This window comes from Vulpes lagopus, chromosome 2 (assembly GCF_018345385.1).
Source record: "Vulpes lagopus strain Blue_001 chromosome 2, ASM1834538v1, whole genome shotgun sequence".
NCBI classification, from domain to species: Eukaryota; Metazoa; Chordata; class Mammalia; order Carnivora; family Canidae; genus Vulpes; species Vulpes lagopus.
In genome coordinates this window covers 123,737,970-123,763,311 of record NC_054825.1, presented here as the reverse complement: position 1 = coordinate 123,763,311, position 25,342 = coordinate 123,737,970, and the positions used below count along the sequence as shown (strand labels likewise).

Sequence of the window (25,342 nt, the reverse complement as noted above, 5' to 3'; positions counted from 1 at the left end):
CTGAACAGTAAGATTCTTTTCAGAATCATTTTAAATATAAATGTGAAAAATACGGAAAAGTGCTTAGAATAATCAGTGGCAAAACTTGGATTAATAATATAATTATTTATTCAAGAAATCAATTAAGATCAAATGCCTAGAATTTATAAAACTTGCTCCTTTATGCCTTATGAAAAATACTTAATACATTCACTTTTTTAAAATGGATTTTCCCATTGTTTCATTTGTGAAACTACATACTTAATTGCTAGACAACATATAATATCACATTCAGTGGTCATTCATTTTGTGTTTTATATACCATTGAAATGACTAAATCTTTCAGGTTTGGCCATTTTATGACAGTAGGTATTTTTTATCTGACTAAAATATCAGTTTCTAAAAGGACCTGATAGGAAAAATTGTCATGTGAAAAATATTTAAAATGTATTTAATAGACTTATGGCTGAATAACGTTTTTAATCTTTTTTGTTTGTTTATTTGAAGGACTTTTGTTAAAAGAAGCAAGATATAGGGCATAAATTGCTCCTATTTTTTCCATCTGGATGTTATAATGGCATATGATTCAGAGAAGCCCTAAATAGGGCTTCTTGCCTTTTGGATAATTTGCTATTCCGAGAATCATGGGGTAGTCTTCCAAATTTTCTGGGTCAACTTCTCTTAAGGCATCTCTTCCCACTGTGCTCACTTAAGCAAAATAAATTGAACTATGTCTATTATACAAAATATTTTTGTAACAAAAAGGAATATTCTGGATAAACTGTGCAAGAAGATTTGAAGTAATCTAAGTGCACAAGAAATTCAGACTTTCACATTAATTTCCAGTTCCTGGAGGAGGAGGCGTTATTTTTCTTCTATTCTTTAGCATGGGGTCAAATTATTTCTCTAAAGCCTTGTGCTCTTTGGATTAACTAAAATGTATATTATCTGGAAGAAGACAAAGAGAGGGTTTGAGGTTAATATGTTCTTTTCACTCACCTATGGACATTTTAGCATCACACCTGAATTCTACCAGGAAGATGATTTTAAGATAGGCTTTTCTACAACTGGCACTGTTCTATAAGTTTTCATTGTATTACTATTTTATGTACATCTTCTAAAAATCTGTCTCCTCACATTTCGCTCTTACCACCCACTTGTCTATGTGCGTAATTCCTCCCTCGGTCTTTGCGGTGCCATCTCAGCTGTATTGCCAGACAGGTACTCTCACCAGAAGAATCTGGTGGTCCTTAAACTGTTTACCCAGGTCTTCAGTTCCTTGACTCTTAACTGAACAGTGATAAAGCACAGGACCAGGTTTATACAAATACTATGTGTTAGCGATTTAGAGGTTCTGCCCTTGGAATGAAAACTTTTTTAAAAAATAGACTTTATTTGGAAAAACAGCTTTAGGTTCACAGCAAAGTTGAAGAGAAAGCACACAGATTTCCCATGTGCCCGCTGCCCTCACAGAGATGTAGCATCCCCATTATCAACACCCCAAACCAGGGCCGCACACTCGTTACAATCGACACACCTAACCTGACACATCATGAACACCCAGAGTTCATGGTTGACATTATGGTTCACTCTTGGGGTTGCACATCCTATGGGTTTAGACACTTGTATGATGATATATACCCATTACATCCATCATTACAGAAGTAACTCAGAGTATTGTCACTGCCCTGGTTACCCTCTGTGCTTCTCCTGTTCATCCTTCCTCCCTGACAACCCCTGGCAACCACTCATCAAAAGATCAGTTTCCATAGTTTTGTTTTTTTCCAAAATGTCAGACAGTCGGGATCCTGGAGTATGTAGACTTTTACAGATTGGCTTCTTAAACTCAGTGTTACGCATTCAAGTTTCCCCCATGTCTTCTCATGGCTTACTAGCCCGTTTCTTTGTCAAGCTGAATGACATCCCCTTGTCCAGATGTACCACAGTTTATTCATCCATTCACCTACTGCAGGGCTCCCTGATTCCTTTTAAGTTTTGACAATTGAACAAAACCGCTGTAAACATCCATGTGCAAGTTTTTTTGTGTGGACATAAGGAACACAACTTTTTAAAGTTACAAAATGCATTGATTTTTCTTTTCAATTTTACAAACACCACATATATCTTGAAGAACGTTAGAAAGTGGAAGGAAATGCAGGGAAGTGAATTAAAGCTCCCTATCATGTCATCATCAGAGCTCTCTAGCATTAGTATTTGGTACACTTCCTTCCTTTGTTTTCCAGTACATTGTGCACGAGCATGCATATAGACATATGTTCCAACGTAATGGGAAACGGGCCTGTTTCAGGGGACTTGTCCGTGTCATTCAGTATTCTTTAGAATGTAGTTTTTATTTTCTGTGTAATAGTTTTTCATATGTACATACTGTAATTAGTAAATCCAACCCAAACATGTTCACTTATGCAATTTATGCTATTATGAGCAGCCTTTTAACTGAAGTTTTGTCTGTAGGTCTGCTTATTATAATAATTTCATATACATGAAATTATGACTTCAGAAATAAAAATGTTTTTAAAGGGTTTGATGTGTATTGCCAAATCACATTCCATAAGCACTCTGCCAATTTACATTCTGCCAGGACCTAATGAAAGGATCAATCTTACTGCTTATTTGAATCTGCTACTTGACTATCCCTTCCCCCTTCAAGTTTTAAAAATTAATGGCTTTACTGAGCTATAATTTATATAGCATAAAATTCGGCTGTGTAAAGCATGCAATTCAGTAGTTTTTAGTATCCCTATCTCAGCTTCATTTTTTGTTTTTTCTTTTTGTTTTTTAGCAACATGAGTTTAAAAACCTTTAAAATCCTAGAAAATGGAGGGCTTGACACAGGGTGTCAGAAGGTCACACCGTCCTCAGTACAAGTGAGTTTAGCAGGATGACAGTAAAAAATGTCTAGAAAACAAATATATATAAAATATGCACATAAATAAATACATATTGATATATAGAAGAATATGTAACATAGTAATAATGTCCCTATTATAACCATTTAGAATTCTTAAGGACAATCTATTTAAAATATCAAGGTAAAAGCATAGAACAACTAGGCTTAATATCTTTATAACACAGCATAAGAAATAATATAAGACTAACTTATGATTTACTTATTTACTTAAAAATATTGTAAATCCTTATTTATTAAAAATAAAGACATTTTAAGTGCTTGAATCAGAAAACTGAATTTTTTGTATATATATATATGTATATTTCAATCAGACATGAATTAATTTGTGACATTAACACAATGGAAACAGAATTCCCATATTATAATCATATTATTGTTTTGTTTTTTAAAATAGTTTCTTGAATATTTTCACTTGTTTATTCTCCCCAAATAAGCCTTAGAATTACTTTCTTAAGAGCCAACATAATAATTGTGATTATAATAATTATGATTATAATATGGGAAGCCATAGTAAATTATACTAAATGTCACTTATAGAAAATCAAAAGCTGAATTAATAGCAGTAGTACTAGTTGTAGAAGCGCCAAAGCAATGCTTTGAATTCGACTCTAGTGACTCTGCACTTAAGCATTCATTTATAGCTATGAAAGAGACCTTGGTATAGAATATTACTTTGTATTTGATGAAGCTGGTACTACACGTCTGGGGTTAGGGAAAGGTTATTTAGTGAATATTTAGTAGTATGGTTATCAATTTAGAAAACAATAAGTGAAATTGATCATCATCTTAATACCATATAGCAAAGGAAAGTTGAAGTAGATGAAAAAGTTACCTTTTAAGTAAAACTATTTTATTTGAAAAAAGTTTCAGATCATAAATATAATGAAAAACCATAAAGGAACAGTGTATTTTATTGCATAAAATGGAACTTTCTGCATATCAGAAAAGTAAAAACAGTAAAAAAAAAAAAAAAAAAAAAAGGTTAATAACAAACTGACACAATTTCCAAAAGAGTAGATATCCCTGAACGTAAAACAAATCAATTAAATAGTCTAGTATAATGCTAATTGGAAAACACGAATTGAACAAAGGATAGAAGAAACCCAGATGGCTTATAACCACATAGAAATTAGTTCGGACTCGGTGTAAATTAAAACAATAATGACAATTTTCCATGTATTTATTAACTAAGCTTTATAATTATGATAGCAAAATGGAGAAAGATACTGTCAAATGGTTACTCTCAAACCCAGCTGAAGGGTGTATAGAATGTTACAACCTTTCTGAACCTAAATTTGATATTCTATTTGGAGAGCCATCTGCCACTCACTTGGCAAATGTTTCTTTTGTGCATGTACAGAGATAGTGATTGATGACAGAGATACACTTTTGTCTTGATCCCTGGTCTCCTGGAGCTAGTAGTCTAGCTGCAAAAGGGCCTTTTCTTCAGTGGCTCCACATATTAAAATGAACTCTAAGGGAATAATCATCTTAGAATTATTTGTAATAGCAAAATAATGGAATCAATTTAAATGCCCAATAGTGCAGAAAAAGATAAGTATGATACATTCTTTACTACATATTATTACAGTCATTAGAAATTGTATTTACAAAAAATATTTTAAAATGTGAGGTTTAATCATGGTTCAATGTTTAATGAAACAAGTGGAATCCAAAAGAATGTGTATGATATAGTTTCAATGTTGTTAAAACATTTCTGTCTCTATTGATATGTATGTCAAGAACGAAAAAAGTACGAAGGTTTTAAAAGATTGGATGATCTCCTTAATGTGTTTTGGTGCGTTCGTTTACTAATTTCCTTTCCTTATTTGTAAAGTCAGGAAATATTCGTGTTCTTCATGTCTTAAAATTCTTCCAAGAATTAAATAAATGAAGTGCTCATTAAGTGCATACTATAGACATTGGTCTATAGAAACTACTCTATGATTTTAATTCTCTTTATTGTTAATCTTGTTACCTTTAAAAAATTTAGGGCAGCCTGGGTGGCTCAGCAGTTTAGAGCCTCCTTTCAGCCCAGGGCATGATCCTGGAGACCCAGGATCGAGTCCCACGTCGGGCTCCCTGCCTGGAGCCTGCTTCTCCCTCTGCCTGTGTCTCTGCCCCTCTCTCTCTCTCTCTCTCTCTCTCTCTCTCTCTCTGTGTCTCTCATGAATAAATAAATAAAATCTTTAAAAAAAATAAAAAATAAAAATAAAAAATTTAGAGGGGCTCCTCTGTTTCAGGAGACTGAGTATGGGGTTCTTATTTCAGCTCTGTCTTCCTTATTATGAAAGTAACTCTTCTGCCTTTTGGGGGCAGTTAGTGTATTATTCTCAGTTTTTGATGGCAAGATAAGTTTTCATCTTTTTCTATCACACTCTGCGTCTCTTTGCAAAAGAAAGAGAAGTTAGGGACTTTCATGTCTAGGCTGCTAGACAGTTGATATTTAAATCCCTCTTGATCATATATAAACCATATAAAACTCTAATTCATTTATCTTCAGTGTCTAAAGTAATCAACAATAGCAAGTCCAGTCCCTCTGGTCTTTCCCCACAAGCTTCCGTCTGGGCCAATCTCTGAATAGCCTGAGGCAGTTCCACAGGCATTTCCTGCACCAGATCTCACAGTAAGGAAACTTCTCTCAGGACGTCTCAGGAACTCTTGTTGACAGGTTCCAGGTCACATCTTCTGCATGGGGTCCAGCAAGCTCCCCTCCAGAGCAAGTCCAGTGGGCACAGAGCTGGACCAGCCATCTCAAGAACCCAGTGACAGTTTTCACATTCACGTTATTCAAGTTAATTTTCTGTTGCTTCGTAATAAGGAGTCCAAAGGATGTGCCTAGGAAGAAAATGTTGCTTTTTTTTACGCAGGGGGATTTAGAAGAACAAAAAAAATCAGTTTTCTTTACCGTGCAAATCAAAATCTATTTAAATCCTAAACTCTGAAATCCATTTAGAACTTATGGTTACATCAGGAAATTATATCTCTTCCTAATTTGAATTTAATGTAAACTGATTTTTAATTGTTTTGTATAACCACAAGTCACATATATTTTTGAACACCGCGTGGTAAAAATCAGCAAATATGTCAGACAAAGCACAACATTAAAGGAAATACCGCAGCATATGTTGACAGTTATAGAAGAATTGCTGCTGTTTTCACCCTTCACACCAGAATAATTTTTTCAATATTTACCTCCCATGTGCAGAGAGGGAAACATATGGGGCTTTACATAATCGTAAGCATAAACAGGTGGCTACTTAGGTACATTTAATTTGCAGGCAACAGCAATACTGAAAAACGCAATCAGCGCCACATGGCTCCCCAACTCCTTCCACTAACATTCCATTAACGGGATTAAGATCATTAAAATAGAGGGAGGGGATACTCCTCAGTCAGTTGGCTTCGACTACCTTTCAGGGCCATGAATAAAACACATTTTCAAAAATGCTTTGGCATTTTGCTGTTTCCTTTGTTCAAGGGAACTTCAGCAACTGTGTTTAATGCATACCTTGTGAATAAACTACAAGCGGCACAATATTTGCATTTAGAATGTGTTTACGTCTCCCTATAATCTGCTCATTATGGGCATGAAATTATGGTGGTTAAATTCTCAGCAATTTGTCAAAGCACGGGGTCAGACAGCTCTTCAAAGCAGAGGCAGTCCACCTTCAGAGGTCACCTGGGGCTCATTTCCATGTTCCAACACTCTGGCAAAATCTGGAGAAATGATTGTCGCTAGGGTTTTGTTGCTCGGTCTGTGTCAGATACTCAATTATAGATTCTATATATCTTGTCTCAGCTAATTTGATCCAGATGGGAATATTTGTCCTCTTTGGCACTGGAGATACTAATCTCTCTGACCTTATAAGCATCGCACAAAGGTTTAGAATTCCAGAGTAAAAAGAAAAGAAGGAGGGAGAATAATGTTATTCGAAATATTATTATTTTGCTTTTTTGGCGCTTGCTCTGGGTACGTGTGAAGTATTGTCTAAGCAAGTTACACATATTAACTCATTTAATCATCACAATGATTTTATGAGGTAGATGATAGAGTTTTTTCCATTATGCAGAAAAGGCAATTAATTGTGGCCCTGAGGGTGTAAGTTCTTGAGTTTACACAGTGATGAAAGGGACTGAAGCCAGAATTAAACCCAGGCTGTTGAAATGAACAATTAATATTTTTAAGACCATTCCATCTTACTCTTGGGGCAGTTGGGCATTGCTCGCCTTGAAGTTCTATTGCCTTGAGTCCCCGAGGCCAGAAAGAGTAGATGTGCAGCGTTCTTGTAGAACTTCCTAAAAAAGCCCAGTGAGAGATGGTGCAGCACGTGCAGCCCTTGGGGGTGCTTCTCAGGCCTGAGCTCCTGAGCCTTCCGAGAGCTCAGGGGGCAGTGCCCTGCAGTCCAGGGGCCAGGCTCTGGCCAGGCTCCCCCGGCGCTCTCACGTCCTCTCATCTCCTCCCACCTGCCCCTGGTCCTCACCACCTAGGCCTGAGCCAGCTCGGACCCAGCAACAGGCATAACCCATTTGTTGGGAACCTGAGAGTATTCCAGCGCCGTAGGCAGGACACCAATTTCTATTATTTGATTTCAAGACCTAACAGTATTCGTGTAAATTATTTGTTAAACAACCCAAATGTGTTAAACATTATGTGGCCACTCCTCTCAAGGAGTTTAAATGTCATTGGGAAAATATTTTGCTTGTTTGCTTTTCTGTTTTGGTTTTGTTTGTTTGTTTTTTTGTTTTGTTTTGTTTTTTAATACAAAGTTTGAACCAGAAAGGTGAAGATGAATCAAAAGGCTTTAGGAGTTATTCTTTGTTATCTCCAGATAAAAGGACTATTAAAACACTGCTAGAAGCTTCGACAGGCTATTTGGAGCCCGTTGTGAATGTAAAGGCGTGTGGACACAGGAAGCCCGCAGTCTCACTCGATATCATCCAACATTGAACAAATGTGGTCACGATCTTTAACATGGCTCCGGCTCCCCCAAATACTCGGAGAATCACTATGCAAAATGTTCTTATCGTGAACTTTGACTTCACTTAACATTTCTTGTTTCTGCTGTTCTGGCAAGACTCTTCTGTGTTCTTCTAACAAGATGTTTGGAGTCATTCACTTGTTGATGATGTTTAATAATAATCCTATTATTGAGAAATCTGGAGGATTTTCTCATGGTTTGGACATTATCATTATATATCTCAATACTTTGCTCAAGAATTTTGAGTTTTTGCTTTGATAAGGTATTTCATGGACCCCATTTCAATCTGAATCTGAAGTTGGATTGAGATGCTTGAGCTGGAATTTCTCATGGAAATACTGGATTTGGGGTATTTAAGAAAGTTTTTGTAGGGTATGCTAACCTTAAAAAGTGTCTTGGACGTGTAACAAAAATGATAGAAAAGCCACAGGAAGCATGTGAAATGGGAAGTCTATTTGGACAAGTATAAAACACCAAGGCTCTTTAGGAATTTGATTGCAGAAGAGAGCGCAGTTAAAATTTTTAAAGAGCCAGAAGCACACACCCACAGAAATAAGTGAGACACGCTTGGCATCATTGGCAGAGAGACAAGACACAAAATCAAAATATGCAGCGGTCTCATTCATCTCCAAGTCTTCTTCTTCACGTAGCACAGTTCATTAGAAATTTTTGAACTCTCATCCCAAGTATCTATGCGTTTATTTAAAATTGTATGTGTGTCTTTGACATATCTTCACCTGCATTTTAAAGGCAAATTTCTTTGTAATAATAATGGACGTGAATCCACATTGTTGGTAACTTTGAGATGTTAAAGAAGTTTCAGGCACTTTTTGTATATTGTCAGACTAGAGTATCATTGTTTTACCTCCAAATCTGGCTGAAGCAAAGCTTGAGTGGGAGTAGAAATGTCAACTCCTTCATTTCTTTCTTGCTCACCCGTGTTTCTATTAGTTTTATTTTCATACATGGTTTCTTTGTAGGAAATGTTTAAAGGCATTTATCCATTTTGTGAGAATTGCTTTCTTTAAAAACGACGATAATGAATCTTGAAAACCCACTTATCTATGGCCAGGTGACCCGCAGCGCACGGGGAGTGCATGAGCTTGTGCGGGCAGCTCTGTCCACGCACTTACTGGGTGTCGCCTTGTCGCCTGCAGGCCCCCCTCAGGGGCCTCGCTTACGCCTACAGGCATCTGGCCCTCTGACACATGGGCAGTGAGACTGGTGCCAGTCAACACCTCAAATACCAGTGAAGTTCACTTTCTTATGTTGCTTGATATAAAAGGTCTGCACCCACAAGGAGGGAAACTTCTCCACCAGCTAATGAAAGTCTAGACAGTTTATGATTTACACCAATGAAAGGTTGAATGGGTCACTCTGTGATGAAGCCCTTGAACTTTAGAGACACAAGAACCTACTTTGTATTTTGCGAGCTATGGCGTGATAGAAGATTTATGGCATCTCTTCAAACTTTCATGTCCTTTTATCTGTGAAATGCTCATATCTTATTTTAGCTATACCTCATCCTATAATTATGAAAATTAAATATCATACATGTACATTTCCAGCACATTCTAAGCTGCATATTTTAATTTTATTTTTTGTCCGTTTTTTCATTTTTCTTGTTATAAGTGTATTCTTCAATCCCCATCACCTGTTTCCCCCACGCCTCCCCCTCCCCACCTCCCCTCTGGTAACCATCAGTTTGTTCTCCATAGTTAAGAGTCTGTTTTATGATTTCTCTCTCTTTTTCCTTTGCCCATGTGTTTTGTTTCTTAAATTCTGCATATGAATGAAATAGTATGGTATCCGTCTTTCTCTGACTGGCTTATTTTGCTGAGGATTATACTCCAGCTTTATCCATGTTGTTGCAAATGGCAAGATTTCACTCTTTTTAATGGCTGAATGATATTACATGATATATGTATGTATTATACATATTCCAACATATGTATATACACCACACCTTCTTTATCTATTCATCTATCAATGAATGCTCAGGCTGTTTCCATAATTTGGCTATTATAAATAAGGCTGCTATAAAGATAGGGATGCATGCATCCTTTTGAATGAATATCTTTATATTTTTTAGGTAAATACCCAGTAGTGCAATTCCTGGCTTGTAAGGAGGTAATTCCATTTTTAACTTTTTGAGGAACCTCCATGTGGTCTTCCACAGTGGCTGCACCAGTTTGCATTCCCACCAACAATGGGTTCCTTGCTCCACATCCTCCCAGCACTTTTGTTTCTTGTGTTTTTAGTTTTAGCCATTCTGACAGTGGTAAGGTGACAGCCCATTGTAGTTTTGACTTGAATTTCCCAGATGATGAGTAACATTGAGCATATTTTTATGTGTGTTTGGAACATCTGTATGTCTTCTTTGGAGAAGCATCTGTTCATGCCTTCTGCCCATTTTTAATTGGATTATTTGTTCTTAGGGTGTTGAGTTGTATACATTTTTAAATATATTTTAGATACTAACCCTTTATCAGATATATCATTTGCACATATCTTCTCCTTGCCTTTTAGTTATGTTGATTATTTCCTCTGCTGTGCAGGAACTTTTTATTTTGATGTAGTCCCAATAGTTTATTTTGGCTTTTACTTCCCTTGCCTCAGGATATGTAGCTAGGAACACGTTGGTACAGCTGATGTCAGAGACAGTACTGTGCCTGTGTAGTTGTCAAGTCTCACTTTTAGGTCTTTAATCCATTTTGAGTTTATTTTTGTGTCTGGTGAAAGAAGGTGGTCTAGTTTCATTCTTTTGCACGTGGCTGCCCAGTTCTCCCAACACCATTTATTGAAGAGACTCTTTTCCCTGTTGTATTAATGAATGAATATTCTTCTTTTTTTGAAGATTAATTAACCATATAACTGTGGGTTTATTTCTAGATTTTCTTTTCTGTTATATTGATTTCTGCATTGTTTTTAAGCCAGCATCCTATTGTTTTAATTGTTACTGCTTTGTAATATAACTTGAAGTCTCAAATTGTAATGCCTCCAGTTTTGTTTTTCTTTTTTTTTTCGAGATTGCTTTGGCTATTCAAGGTCTTTTGTGGCTCCATACAAATATTGGGATTGTTTGTTCCAGCCCTGTGAAAACTGCTGTTGGTACTTTGATAGGGATTGCATTAAATGTGTAGATTGCTTTGGATAGTATAGACATTTTAACAATATTTGTTCTTCCAATCCATGAGCATGGCATGTGTTTCCATTTCTTTGCATCATCTTGAATTTCTTTCATTAGTGTTTTATAGTTTTTGGACTGTAGGTCTTTCACCTCTTTGGGTACCTGCCTTTCCTCTCAAATACAGTTTTGTGATCATTTTGATAATATATGTGTAAAATGTAAATAGTAAAATTTACATATCTGTATGCAGTCTTTTGAAGACTTTCTCATCCCTTAGCAATATATAGTGCTCTTTAGCCTTTCAGCAAAGCACATATCCTCACCACTGTTCTGTGCATTCCCCTTTTTGCCTCGTAAATGTCTGGTTAGTGGGGACCCAAAGATTCCAGTTAGTCAGTGTATATAACATAGCTATATTACTGCATACAACAACAATCTGGTGTTAATGTTTTGCCCTTGGCATTCTTAAGTGGTGGCTGATTCCTCCCCGTACATCATAACTCTGCCGTGTTATGCTCTGTACAGTGAGATTTCAGTCAGGGGTATTGCCTGTGACTTTTATGCTGCCATCCACTGTGGAAAATGTGTACATATTTCATGCTTGACATTTATCATTTACCTCTCAACAGATCATTCGGCTTGACTTTAACAAAATAAATAGTGTGTTTGAATGAATAGGAGAAAAAATACTTATGACTGTTACCGAATGTTAATTTTTAATTTCTTGGATATTTCAGAGAAGAGCGAACCATAGGATTTAGAATTAGGGATGTAGCGATTAACAACGGGACAAATCCAAGCTTCTATAGAACAGAATATCTGATCATTTACACTGTGTTAGGCCATTACTTTCAGAGAATTAGTAGGCAAAGTTCACTCTAAGATTCCTTATCTCAGAGAGGGAGGGAATATCTTTGGTTGGAACTGGGAAAGCAAGTTAGAGATTAGTCTATGAAAAAGACTGTGAAGATTTTCATGATGATCTTATGTCATACACGATAAAGAATATTATAGAGGTGCTGAGCTGGCTCAGTTGCTAGAACATGGAACTCTTGACCTCTGGGTCATGAGTTCAAGCCCCACATTAGGCATGGAGCCTACTTAAAAAAAAAACCTTAAAAAATAAAAAGAATGGAAAGAATATTGTAATTTTAAATTGAAAAAAATTAATTCTTAAAATTACTTCCTATTTGAGTGGGAACTGATGAGATAAAACAAGTAGAAAAAAAGTCTGATGAGCATAAAATATGCACAGTGAACCAGGAAATTGCTCTTGTTCTTCTTACACTGGAGGCTCTGGAAAGGCTGATTCATGCAAAGGGAGAACTGGCTAATGAGACTCATGTACATAATTTGTGAACTGGAATAAACATGTTTCCCTGAGCAATCCTTGTAAGTTATATGCAGGACAGGAAGGCACCTAAGTGGGGTGGCAAGAACATAAGGCTTGGATGTCAAAGACCTGATTTGAGATTCTAGAGCCAAGACGATGAAAATCATGACCATTTTTATATCTTCTAGTAATAACATTGGTTTTATTGTCCTTAAAAGATTATTGTCAAGATAAATGATGCATGAAAAAAATCTTTCAAACTTCTAAATTTCCAAACAAATTTCAATCGTTACTACTACTACTACTAATTGAAGATCATTAAGAATTGGTTAAAATTATAAACTCTCCAAAAACTTAAGATTCAGAGACAGGATCTTAAAGACTAAATTCGCTCATCAGTTAATTTTCAATAGGTCAATTAATTGCATTTCCTAATTATTTTGTTTCTCAAGTGCATGCTTTTTATGAATAATTTCTCCTAATTTAAAAGTAATAATATCCTTCTTAATAGGTGACAGTCGAATCTGGACATTGAAATATATTTTATTTCTACTTCTTAGCTTACTTTATGAAAGTTACTTATTGCCTTATTTTCCAATCACCATTATGATCACTCAGCTCCTGAAATGTGTGGCTTTCTTTTTGATAGAGCAGCAAATTACATTTTCTCCAGTGTAAAACTATTGTACTCTTTGTGAAAAGATATAGGAAAACTTGATAAAATTTAAAGCTGATCAGGCCTATGGTGCTTTAGTTTATTATGAAATTGAAGTTTCAGTATGATATTATATATATATATATGCATTATATATATATGATATAAACTTGCCCTAGTTTATATAGTATCAACTGGCTGCTTATAAGGGGGGGCTCTTTGGATCGGCTGCAGTAGTAGATGAAGAAATAAGTTCATCAAAGATATTTTCCTGTATCTTCCACTTAGTATGCTAAACTGTGTACTTAATCATCTTCTAAGTGAAAATACACAGATTCATAGATTTTTCTTGCAATAGAGACATCCAACAAGACAGCTCTGAAGTGTGTGATTAACTTGAAATAACGGTGGCCCTTAGGGTTTCAGGATTTTTCTACTTCATAGCATTTTAGGTCTGTTATTACCTTAGGTGAACCCAATTCCCCAAGAAAGAAGATACTGAATTAATTCTTCTGTGACTTATATCATCAATATATCTAGAATAGAAATAAAACTATGTGCCATTTGTGAGATTCTAGGTAGCTAACTATTTTTGTTAACTTTCCACAAACATTGGTGAATTTTTTATGCCCTGATAATGATTGGCAAAAAATCTTCGTGAACAAATGAGATAAAACATATGTATGCACATGCGCAAGCACACGTACACACAGATTCATTTACTGTGCAGAGTTCCAGAATATTCTTTTATTGGATTTTCCCTGATGCAAGATCTAATAAAAAAGAAATTCCTTCGAAGTCAATGTTTCTTGCCTTACACTGGCTTCAGGCACACCACACAGTGAGTGAACACTAGTCAATTTCTGAAGCTTTTCAGGACAGGTGGCACATGCTACCTTACTTCTTGCCAGGATTGCATGACACGTACTTTCTCAGGATGTTTCTGTCGAAAAATAACTCAAATCCTTTTTTGTTTGAACAAAGATCAGCTACAATAGTAATGGATCATAAACCTTTGTGCAGCGACCCAGAATAGACATGCGACATTATAATCTGGTTAATAATGATTTGATATGTAGATGAATTTAATTGGAATATATTTGTTGAGTAAAGTAATAAATGATTTCTCAAGCTATATCCAATTGTAGTAAGATTCTCTCATTGTCTAATGAGTATCTAGCAAGATTATCTTCTTAGTTTATGCTAGTATATAATATAATCATTTACTTTCGTGTTAAGAAAGCAATTACCTAATTTTTCCTTTGTTCTTATTTTCTCTGGAATTTATTAAAAACTTTTCAATAAATTCATTTCTGAAAATGCTACAAGGCAGATGTGCCCATAAAATAAAAGTAATTTAAAGAGAATTAAACACAGAAGCCTAAAAAGCTATATCTTAAATAGTAAAAAATTAATTGTATTAGTGATTATCCAATAGTATTAGAGGAAAAATTTTCCAGTAGTGAAAATTAGCAAAATTAGAGAAGCAATGAGAAGAATGATATATAACCAAAAGTATTCAATCCAGAACAACTACCTAACCTGGCCTTTTCCTAGGAGAGTTATATGGAGCACCAATATATTATGGTATGGCATGCTGTAATTTATCAATGGATGTTTCCCCAAGAATTTTATAATCAAATTTGCAAAGTCCTGCACGTTATAGTCTCTTCTTGTGAGCAGTGCTGCATCTAAATTTTCTGAGAAGTATTTAATTAGAAATATGTAGGTATTTCTTATTATGGTAAAATACACACAGCATAAAATTTACCATTTAAAAATGTACAATTTGGCATCATTAATTATATTCACAATGTTGTATAACCATCATTACCGTCTCCTTCCAGGTAGATAACTTTGTGCTTGTCAATTTGACCATGAAACAGTTTTCTTCCAGAATATCTTCCAGAATATGTCCAGAAAATATAGTTATAGAAATACTGATCTAATCCAATCCTCTTAATTTAAAAATTAAAGATAGAAAGTGTGATTTTGAGAGATTAAATGCCCTCCTCAAGATGACACAGCTAGTCAGGATACAGCAGGTCAGGATCTCGTTCTTATTTCCCACTTCAAGAACAGGGGCTTTTCTATTTCTAGGTATTTTCCCCTTATTTCCATCTGATGATCCAGTAATTTACAAATGATGCGTTACCATGGTAACCAGAGGAATTCAGGATTAAAACAAATATATTACTTTTTAAAAGCTACATTGTACTGGTTTTGTAACTCACAACTCTTTAATTTACATAATTCTTCTGTTCTTAGGTCTTTTTAAGATTGTGGCTGATAAAACTCCATACCTCACTATGGAAGAAATAACACGGACCATTCATATTGGATCAAGTAGACTAGGGCATCCTTGCTTCTATCATCAGAAGGACCTAAAGCTAGAGAATCTCACTATAAAGCAGGGTGAGCAAATCACGCTCAACTCAATTGAAGAGATCAGTGGAGAAATCATGGTGAACTGTGGAGTGGTAAGGAGTCACCAAAATCACTCGTTTACTTTGCCTTTGTCACAAGAAGGAGAATTCTATGAGTGTGAAGATGAACATATTTATACCCTAAAGGAGATTGTTGAATGGAAGATACCCAAGAACAGAACACGGACTGTGAAGCTTACAGGTTTTTCAAATAAGTGGGACTTAACAAATCCATTCCCTAAAGGCTTTTATGGTGCTCTGATTCTCAAGCCTGTTTATGAAATTCAAGGTGTGATGAAATGTAAGTATCCACTGAGAATGTTGTTCTACGAGGGTGAGCACTGTGGGTTTTGGGAAAGAGGAAGGCTTTAGAGTTTGAAGAATGAGACCCTGTCCCTGACTTGTCCTTTAAGCCTCCTGAGAGTAAGATTCTGATCTATAAATAAGTAAACCATGTATTTGGCACAAGGATCAAATTGAATAATGTGTATAAATTCGTACTGTAAATTGTGAGGTGCTACCCAAATGCAAGTTGCGGTAATTGGCAGGTGCAGACAGGTTAAACTACCAATTCATTTCTATCACTGCTGGTTAAACATGGTCAGAAAAGAGCCACTTTTAAAGATAGAGCCTATTTGGTTAGAAAGAGACTTTCTCATATGGAGGTGGTCAACAAAGTGATAAAGATACATAGTTTCCTTAATATGTCCCTTACTGCTATTTTTGTGATAGCTTTTTTTATCCCCGGGCTATTCATCACTGGTCATAGATCTTATTAGCTGGGAGTCCCTCTGACTTACAGGAAATGATGTGACAAATTAATTGACACATAAGTGTGTGTTTTAATATGTAATCTATATAGGATTGTTTGCATTTAAAAATAGGAATAGCCAGAGAGAGCATTGTTACCCTAAAGGAATTAATATTTTGAGTTTTCAAGATTATGGTACATCAGTGGGCAACCATGGAGCAAAGAGTTCTGCATTTGCAGTCAAAAGTCCTGGATTCTAAAAAAAAAAAAAAAAAAAAAAAAAGTCCTGGATTCTAACTCTCAGTCAATAACTTAATCGGTGGTGACTCTGGCTGAGCCATTTAAACTGTGTCTTTGCAAAAGGGATGATGACAGCTCTTTGCCTACAAAGGGTTGTTTTGAGAATGAAATAAGATTGTGTTAAGGTACTAAATATAAGACATTGGAGGAAAAAAAGCAGTATGCAAAAATGTTTTTGGTCAGAGGGTATCTCTTGGCTCTCTCAAATTCTATTTATCTCTGCTCCCATAGATACTGTTGGTCACTTACATAAATATGAAAAAAAAAAAAAAACCTGATGTGAACCTTTGTGTAGGTTTTAGAACTACATGTTAAATTTTGTTACATGTAAGTAATTTAACCAGAAATTAATTAATTTATCTGAATTAAAGGTACAAGTAAGGAATTCCATAGTGATTATATTTTAATACTTATGGCAAAAAATTGAGGCCACAGCACGATCATTTTTTAATATGGCAAAAAACAGAAGTTGTAGCAAATTTTAGACTTCACGTTAGTGTTTTGTTAGCTATCCCAAAATGTGTAATTGAAATTGATATTTGAATTTTCCTCAATTTTTGTAAATAATGGATATCGCATTTTCTCATTTTAAAATTTGTTAATTTTTAAAAATCATTGTCATCTCCTATTATATAGCTGCAAATGTAGAGCAACCCAGAACCTAAGCATGCGAACAAGGTGGTTGCTGCATTTAATGAATTTAGATTAGGGATCAACAAGGCTTCTCTGAAGAAATGACATTTAAACTAAGACCTGGCGGATGAACAGGAGATTATCAGGTAAAGAAAGAGGGCACAACATTGCAGGAAGTGATAGCAGTTTTCAGGAAGGCAAGTAAGTAAGATATTGGAGCTCCAGCGTAGCAGGTATGAGAAAAGAGAGGACAGGTTGAGACAAAACATGCAACGGAGTAGTGGAATCAGTCATGGAGAGACTGAAATATATGTTAAGGGGTTAATACTTGTCAAAAGAGGAAATTAATACAGGATTTCAGTCAAAGGGACAGGGTCAAAGGAGTGTAAGGAGGCCATTGGGTTTATGGCAGGTTATTGGGGGTTAATACAACAGTGATATCAGCAGGACACTTGCTCCTAATGGGTATTTAAGTAGTACAACCAGCAAGATTTGGATGTCTATGGGAAGGAAGAAAAAAGCCAACCTGATCCCAGGTTTCTGGCTTGATCTAGTTGGATGATGATACGGTTTACTAAATATAAACATTGCCAGATGAACACGACATATTAACACAGTTGCTTAGAGGGATTTATATGTGATTTCATGCTAACCAAGGTCCCAGGAGAAAGCCTTTGGTTGAAATAAAGTCCTTTCCAAAATTCTTTAGTTCAATTTCCATTCTTTAATGCTATTAACATTGAATTTAAGTTTTTTTGGATCTTTAATTTCTTAGGGATTATTTTAAACATTAGTTCTTTTTGTATAGCAACTTCAGGACAGACGCTATATGGCACTGCTTTGCATGTGTACTGACTGAACAATATTCCCTGGAAATGGAGGATGGGTGTCCAACACAAACAGTCCAATTTTAAAAATTATGGTTGTAGGAAGTTTTCTTCTAAATATAAATGTAGGCTTTTTTTTTTTTTAAATCAATTGTGGTCTTGTTTTAGTTTCTTCTTTCTTATAGTAAAGATTCAAACTTGCCTTGAAGTCGCATATTGCTTGCTAAGTTACTTTCCAATGGCCTTGAGTGTCAGGCATAGTTGAGAACCCTCTTGTCTCAAGACCTTCCTTTCTAAAGGGACAAGAAAAAGAATAGGTCTGAGACAGGGGTAGACTATTTTAGAGAAACCTTAGGGGTGGATGCAAGATGAAAAGGATTGAGAACTATAAAAAGCTTTGAAAAATTGATTTGCTGAAAAGGGAACATAGTAAGTAAATAGAGAAAAGAAGGAATATACCATATTCTAGTCCTGGTGTTAGTTTTTTAGTATGTTATTGATGTGAAAATTTAAGCATCATAAAAAAGTAGCAGGATATGTTTAAATGAAATGTTAGTTCCTGGAAACTCTTGTTCATAATCCCCATTACAGGCCTGAAGCCCTTCTGACTCTCACTGTATGTTTCATGATGTGTAAAACATTCTATGTCTTTGGAAAATAGATATAAATAACCACGCGAGACCTTTAACTACTAGTCTCATCTAAGTTATAGCAGGATCTGTTGGTGCCTTTCATGGGAAGATACCATTCATATTAGTGTGGCAAATGGAATGCATAATATTTACAAATGAAAAACTGAGTCAGCTATTTAGAGCTGCTTCTGAAAATCAGAAGTCTAGCTGGTTGAAAGTTAGTAATTGTGTTATGTTTTGATGCACAGATTGATAATCATTTCTCCCCTGATGAAAATGTTAAGACTTGAAAATCTGCATTTCGTTTCAAGTAAAAACCTCAATGCCTTCCAAAATTTAAGGGTACCGTTTTTGCTTAGATACATGACGTATCTTACCCAAGCAGAAAGGTGGTATCAGAAGAGCAGTTTCCGAATATTGTACGATAAATGATAAATCAATAGCAAAAACCACCCCCCAAACACTGATCTTTCAGTATTCTGATACTTCTTCTTTCTTTCATTTTATTTAAAAAAGTAATCTAGATTTTTATCAAAGTCAAAAAGTCAAATAGTCGTAATAAGATTTATAGAAAAGTGATTAGTACATCTTATGTCCCTGGCCATTCCCAAATTTTCCCACATTCTGCTACTTTGAAGTAACTGCTTTAAATATTTTGTCCCTGCTTTTTGTATTGGCATTTAAATTTCCAAGTAATATAAAGATATTGCTATTTTTCAAGACATTGACTTTTTACAGGATTAGGAGGACTTTAATCCCCTTCATGGAAGTACCACTCTCCTGACCTCATCAAATTCTAATCACTCCCCAAAGGCCCCACCTCTTAATACCATTAAACTGGGGAGTAAGGTTTCACCATATGAATACTTGGGGGATGAAAGCATTTAATCTATATTAGTGTTTTCCTGGGACTTCCATTCAAAACCATCTGGTTGGGTCTGCTCTTTCACTGTGATGGCATTTTTTAGTATGGAAACTCAGATATTTCACTTCTAAGATAATTTCTTTGATAGTTTCCTTTCAACTATTTTTTCCCTCTTTTCTCCTTCTGTAACTTCTAATCTTGTGTTGGAGCTCCCATACTGATCTAGGACTATTTTCTTCCCTATTTTACATCTTTCTTGTCTTTGGTTTACCTTCAGGGAAAATTCCTCAACTGCATTTCCAACCGTTTTAATGAATTTTTAATTTCAGCTATCATATTTTTAATTTCCAAGAGTTATATCTTACATCATGTTTTAAATGTTACTCTGTTCTTGTTTTCAGAATGCAATATCTTATCTCCCTGAGAATATTGTACAATTTCTTAAAGTTTTCTGTATTCCTTGCCTTTTATCTGCCTCTTTTTGGGCTTTCGAAAAAAAGGTTTGGGGTGCCTGGGTGGCTCAGGCGGTTAAGTGTTCCACTCTTGATTTCTGCTTAGGTCATGACATTGAACCCTGAGTCAGGTTCCATCCTGGCTCCATAGAACCTGCTTAAGATTCGTTCTCTCTCTCTCTCTCTCTCTCTCTCTCTCAAAAAAAAAAATTTTTTTTTTGGTCTGTTACTCTCATTGACTGTTTTCCTAAAATGCCTGATGATTATTTACCAGTTGTTCATATCTATAGGTGAGACACTTTTTTTTTTAATTACAAGTGAGGTGCTATTTACATACAAGCTCTTTGTTTCTGAAATTTCGGCTTCCCTGTGCCAGTTCTGATACAGAGCATCCCCTCACTCAGGCTCCTGAGCCTCTCTTCTAGGACTTGTTCAGTTTCAGCGGAGAAGAGTCTCTCTGAGAACTTGTGGGGTAGTAGCTTGGGGTTTCACCATTCCCCCACAGGGTTAGACTTCCTGGTTTTCAGTCCCTTGTTTCTCCTCTGCCCATCCCCTCCTAGATTCCAGATTCTGGGACTCTGTATCTACGGTTTCCTTCAAAGAGGGGTGGGGGGGGTGACCACTTGTCTTCCCCAGGAGAGAATTGGAGGCATGTGGTTAAGCCCTCTCCAGAATCCAGGCAACTCCTAGCTTCTCATCCACAGTCAGAGGGGCCTTAGGCCTCCAATTTATGGGTCTTTTGGAGGTCCCATGGGGCAAAAAAGGCTGACTTTTCACTGAACTGTGGCTCCGTAGCTTTCCTTTTTCTCTTCTGCCAAATTTTTGACCATCCTTTCATCTGAACTCTATCTTCATTCAGTGTGAGAATTACAGATGTCCATTATAGATTCATTGAATCTCATTCTCTTTCTTCTTTCTCTGTCTCTCTCTCTTTTTTTATTTTTATTTTTTTTTGCCTTCATGGTAAATTTGAGGGAAAAAAGTGTTGGAAAGCCACATACTTCAACTATAAACCTCACTACTTACTTAAACTAATCCCAGCCTAGAGCTTTTCCTGGACCTAATCTTCAAAGAACTGGTTGCTAATATTGCTAAAAGATAAGTATAATTTAAGGACCCCTGGGTGGCTCAGTGGTTGAGCGCCTGCCTTTGGCTTAGGCTGTGACCCCGGGGTCCTGGGATCGAGTCCCACCTCGGGTTCCCTACAGGGAGCCTGCTTCTCCCTCTGCCTGTGTCTCTGACCCTCTCTCTGTGTCTTTCATGAATAAATAAAGTCTTAAAAAAAAAACCAAGTATAATTTATAAACAATATTTTTAACAAAACATGATCTTCAATAATTTATATGAGAGTCAGTCTCTGATGTATTTATTTTTATTTTCTCAATGCATGAGATAAAATAAGTGTTCAATATTGAACAAATCAAATACATGAATTAATGAATGAAGCAACTAAAATACTTGTTTCTGTGTATATATACTACATAGTACAAAGTTCCTTTTTCACTCACCATATCGAGATTTGATTTATTATGATAACATATTTACGAATTTAATAGCTAAGGAGAATGAATATTCACTTCATTGAAGTGAATGAATATATGAATGAATATATCACTTCAAAGTTGATATCATTTATGTTTGTATAATAGGTTCAATTTTTATTAGTGATGCTTCTCCTAATGTGCCTAGGAAAATATTGTGACTTAATATGATATTTAGAACCACTGAGTACTTTAACCTGCTTCCATTTCATTTTCTTCCTTTAGGCAAGTAATTCTATTGCTAATAGAAATATCAAACAGCAAACAGTATAAGGTACAGTTTAGATATGTATTTATTTATTCTTATACTACCGACTATAAATATTTATTCTTATACTACCAACTGTAAATATTTTACCAGTCAAGTTTCTCCAGGGAAACGGAAGATATTTATAATATTATATATAATTATATTGTATACTAAAGAAAAAATTACGTACTACTTATTTACTTACTTACTTAATTAATTTTAGGGACTAGGCTCATGTAATTATGGGGGCTAATAAGTTCAACATCCAGAGGACAGATTGACAGGCTATAAGGCTATACAGAAGCTGATGCTGTAGTTTGAGGCAGCATTTTTTCTTCTCTGGGAAATGCCAGTTTTTGCTTTTAAAGCCTTCCACTGATTAGATGAATCTTACCTACACTATGGAGGATAACATCCTTTACCCAAAGTCAACTGATTTAGAAGTTAACCACATATGCAAAATACTTTCACAGAAACACCTAGAATTGTGTTTGATTAAAACTGGGTATTAGAGCCCAGTGAAGTTGATACATAAAAATAACCATCATGAAAATCAATGAAGAACACTCGGTAACATGCATCATCCAGTATAAGAAAACGGCTAGTCATTTTTTTATAAATTATATAAAAATATATAAGAAAAAGTATTACAAATAAACCCATATTAAATGTAAGTTTATCTATTTTAAATGACTCTTGATTTCTCAGTGAAGGTCATAATGACACTTTTTTTCTGCTACAAATGTTAGAGAGCAACCCAAAAGGCACTTTCTCTATTCATAAATACAAACAACAGTAGGACCAGGGAAGAACTAGCTAACAAAAATGGAAATTTACAGTATAGTTTCTCTTAAGCTGAAATGAAGTTGAATAAATGGGGGGAAAGATAATTCACAGAATATTTGTAAAGAAAACTGAGACCAAATGGATGAACTATAAAGAAAATTTTAATTTAAAAGCCTAGAATAAGGCAAAGCTTGGAAATTATTAGTGCATCTAATAATCACTATATAGTAAAGAGTATAATGTGATACAAAAATATAAACAAAACAATTGCCTGAGCAATCTGATGTGAAAACACTTTTGAGGAAAAAATAAGTATAATCTTGGAAAGTAAATGACAGAGAAATCAAACGTAGAAAGTGACAATTTCCAACAGATATATGAATTATTATTATTATTAGATAATAATGTAGGAGGAACTAGCAATTGAGAAACTGCAAGCCTAGAATTGACAAAACTCGTTTTCAAGGAAATATGTAGAGACAATCATCTCTTAGGGCTTTTTGGCTGGGCCCGAGAATTAGACTGACATTAGTCAGATGATGTAGAGAAAAGTAGACGGATTTATATGTTTATGTGAAAGGGGAGCCCCCAAAAGGGCAAAACCTACATCCTTCTATACTGGTTTGAACAAAAGAGGCAACCGTGAAGTAACTGAACTAACTACGTGAGGAGGCTAACGGAAGGTAAGAGTTATTTTAACCAGGTCTGTTTGGACGGAATTCGCTGGGCTCTAACTCTCTGTAGAAGGAGATTTCTTCTCTCCTGGAATGGGGAAGGCATCTCTCACATGGGAGCTTTATCTCTGTTTTCAGGAAGCAAAAGAGAAATTAGAATACCCTTCTTGCACCTGCTTTTTTTCAGGTGCTTTTAGCTTAAAATAATCTCTGTGCCAAAGTGATTTACTTGGGGCTGGCATATTCAGTCACCCTTGACTTTTGAAAGATAATTTTGCTGGAGACAGAATATTAGATTAGTGGGGTTTTTTTTCCTGGAAACACCATAAATATGCCTCTTACTCTCTTCTTGCTTGAATGGTTTCTGAAGAGAAGTACAATCCAATTTTTATCCTTCTTCCTCTAGAGGTAAGATTTTTTTTTTTCTTCTGTCTCCTTCGGGTTTTCTCTTTTTTCTTTGATTTCCTGCAGTTTGAATATGATATGCCTCGGTGTAGGTTTTTTCGGTATTTATCAAGCTTACTGTTTTCTAAGCTTCCTCAATTTTGGAAAAATTCTCCATCAGTATTAGTTCAAATATCACCTCTGTTCCTTTCTCTCTTGTGTTCCTTTTGGTATGCATTCCTATGGTATGCATGTTACACCTTTCGTAGTTACGCCACAATGCTTAGGTAGCCTCCATTTTTTTTCATTCTTTTTTTTTTTTTTTTTGGTTTTGTACATTTTTTTTCCATTCTTTTTCTTTTGCTTTTTCAGTTAAGGTATTGATATATCTTGGTATATCTCCGAGCTCACTGATTCTTTCCTTAGCCATGTCCACTCTAATGACGCACCCATCAGTCATTCTTCACCACATCTGTTGCGTTTTTAATACCTAGCATTTCCTTTTAATTCTTTACAAAATTTCCATGTCTCTGCTTACGCTACCCGTCTTTTCTGCCATGACTTCCATTAGAGCTCTTAACATATTAATCGTATTCTAAATTCCCAATCTGAAAATTCCAAAATCCCTGCATATCTGAGTTTGGTTTTGTCTCTTCAGACTACCCTGTTTGTTTGCCTTTTAATATACTCCATCATTTTTTGTTGAAAGCTAGACATGATGTATCAGATAAAAGAAAACGAGACAAATAGGCCTTTAATGTGAGGCTTTATGTTTATCTTGCTGTGAGTTAGTCTGTATTTACTGTTTTCTGTAGCTTTAGATGTCAGAGGCTAAAATTTTATGCAGTGTCCTTGTTTTTTGTCTCCCCTGTTGTCTTTCCCTAGAGATCTCTTCTTAAACAGAAGTGTAAATGCTTCGATTGTAATCCCCTGTTACTATACAGAGGTTTTGTTGATAGGATTAGGAAGGTGTAGGGGAGGAGATGCATTCTATAATCCTGTAATTAAGTCTGCTCTTTTAGTGGCCCTGTGCCCTGTGCCCTTCACAAGTGCTTCTCCGCTTTCTTCCCCATGCCTCCTTAGATGAGATAGGATATGGCAAGTGGGGGCTGGAGGTGGGTATTTCCCTTCCCTCATGTGGAAAGATAGAAGTTATAATTGGGTATTTCCCTTCCTCTACATCAGTTAAACTCTGGTAAAACCCAAGTTGGTTAGGCTGTGGTAAAAAAGTTTTGCTTGAGGGTAGACCTTTCTTAAGGAAAACTGAATGCTATGGCTTTTTCCATTACTCTGCCAGAAGCATGAGGGGATTTTTCTCTGATCTTCACACTGAGAAACTGGTGGGTCTCTTGGGAATAAACTCAAGAAAGTGTGGGAGGATCCCCCTAAACCTGGACCCCAGAAGCTTTATCTTTCAAGGTTGTCTAGGCTTTGTCTCTGGCAAGTAGCTAATTACCCTTAATGTGTTCTTAGTAGTTGTTGGATCCAGTGGTACTTTCTGCTCCCAATAAGCTGTAAGTCCATATTCACCTATTTCTCTCATTTTGGGGGTGACAGTTTGCCCTGTAACCTCAGTTCTTTAGTGGATCTAAGAAGAATCGTTTATTTTTCCTGCATGTACTATTTTTTCCTTATTGAATCTTCTACTAAGGTATATTCATGGTGATTATTTTCATACCTTAAAATGTCTAGATTGTTGTTTCGTAGAAATTAAATAGTAAAAATATTTGTTGCACCGAATAAGCCATTGAGTAAGATAAACTACAACCTAACGGAGCATAGGCTTTAAATTAAATATACAATACTTTCTATG

At 35.6% G+C, this 25,342-nt stretch overlaps 1 protein-coding gene across 1 annotated transcript in view; it reads left to right on the top strand.

The window, feature by feature from the left end:
• THEMIS (thymocyte selection associated) overlaps positions 1 to 25,342 on the top strand; it is a 188,717-nt gene that overhangs the window by 58,926 nt on the left and 104,449 nt on the right. Inside the window, exon 3 of the mRNA XM_041744869.1 lies at positions 15,277 to 15,735. Within this exon, the coding sequence (XP_041600803.1) occupies positions 15,277 to 15,735 (459 nt within the window). The remainder of the gene's footprint in view (positions 1 to 15,276; positions 15,736 to 25,342) is intronic.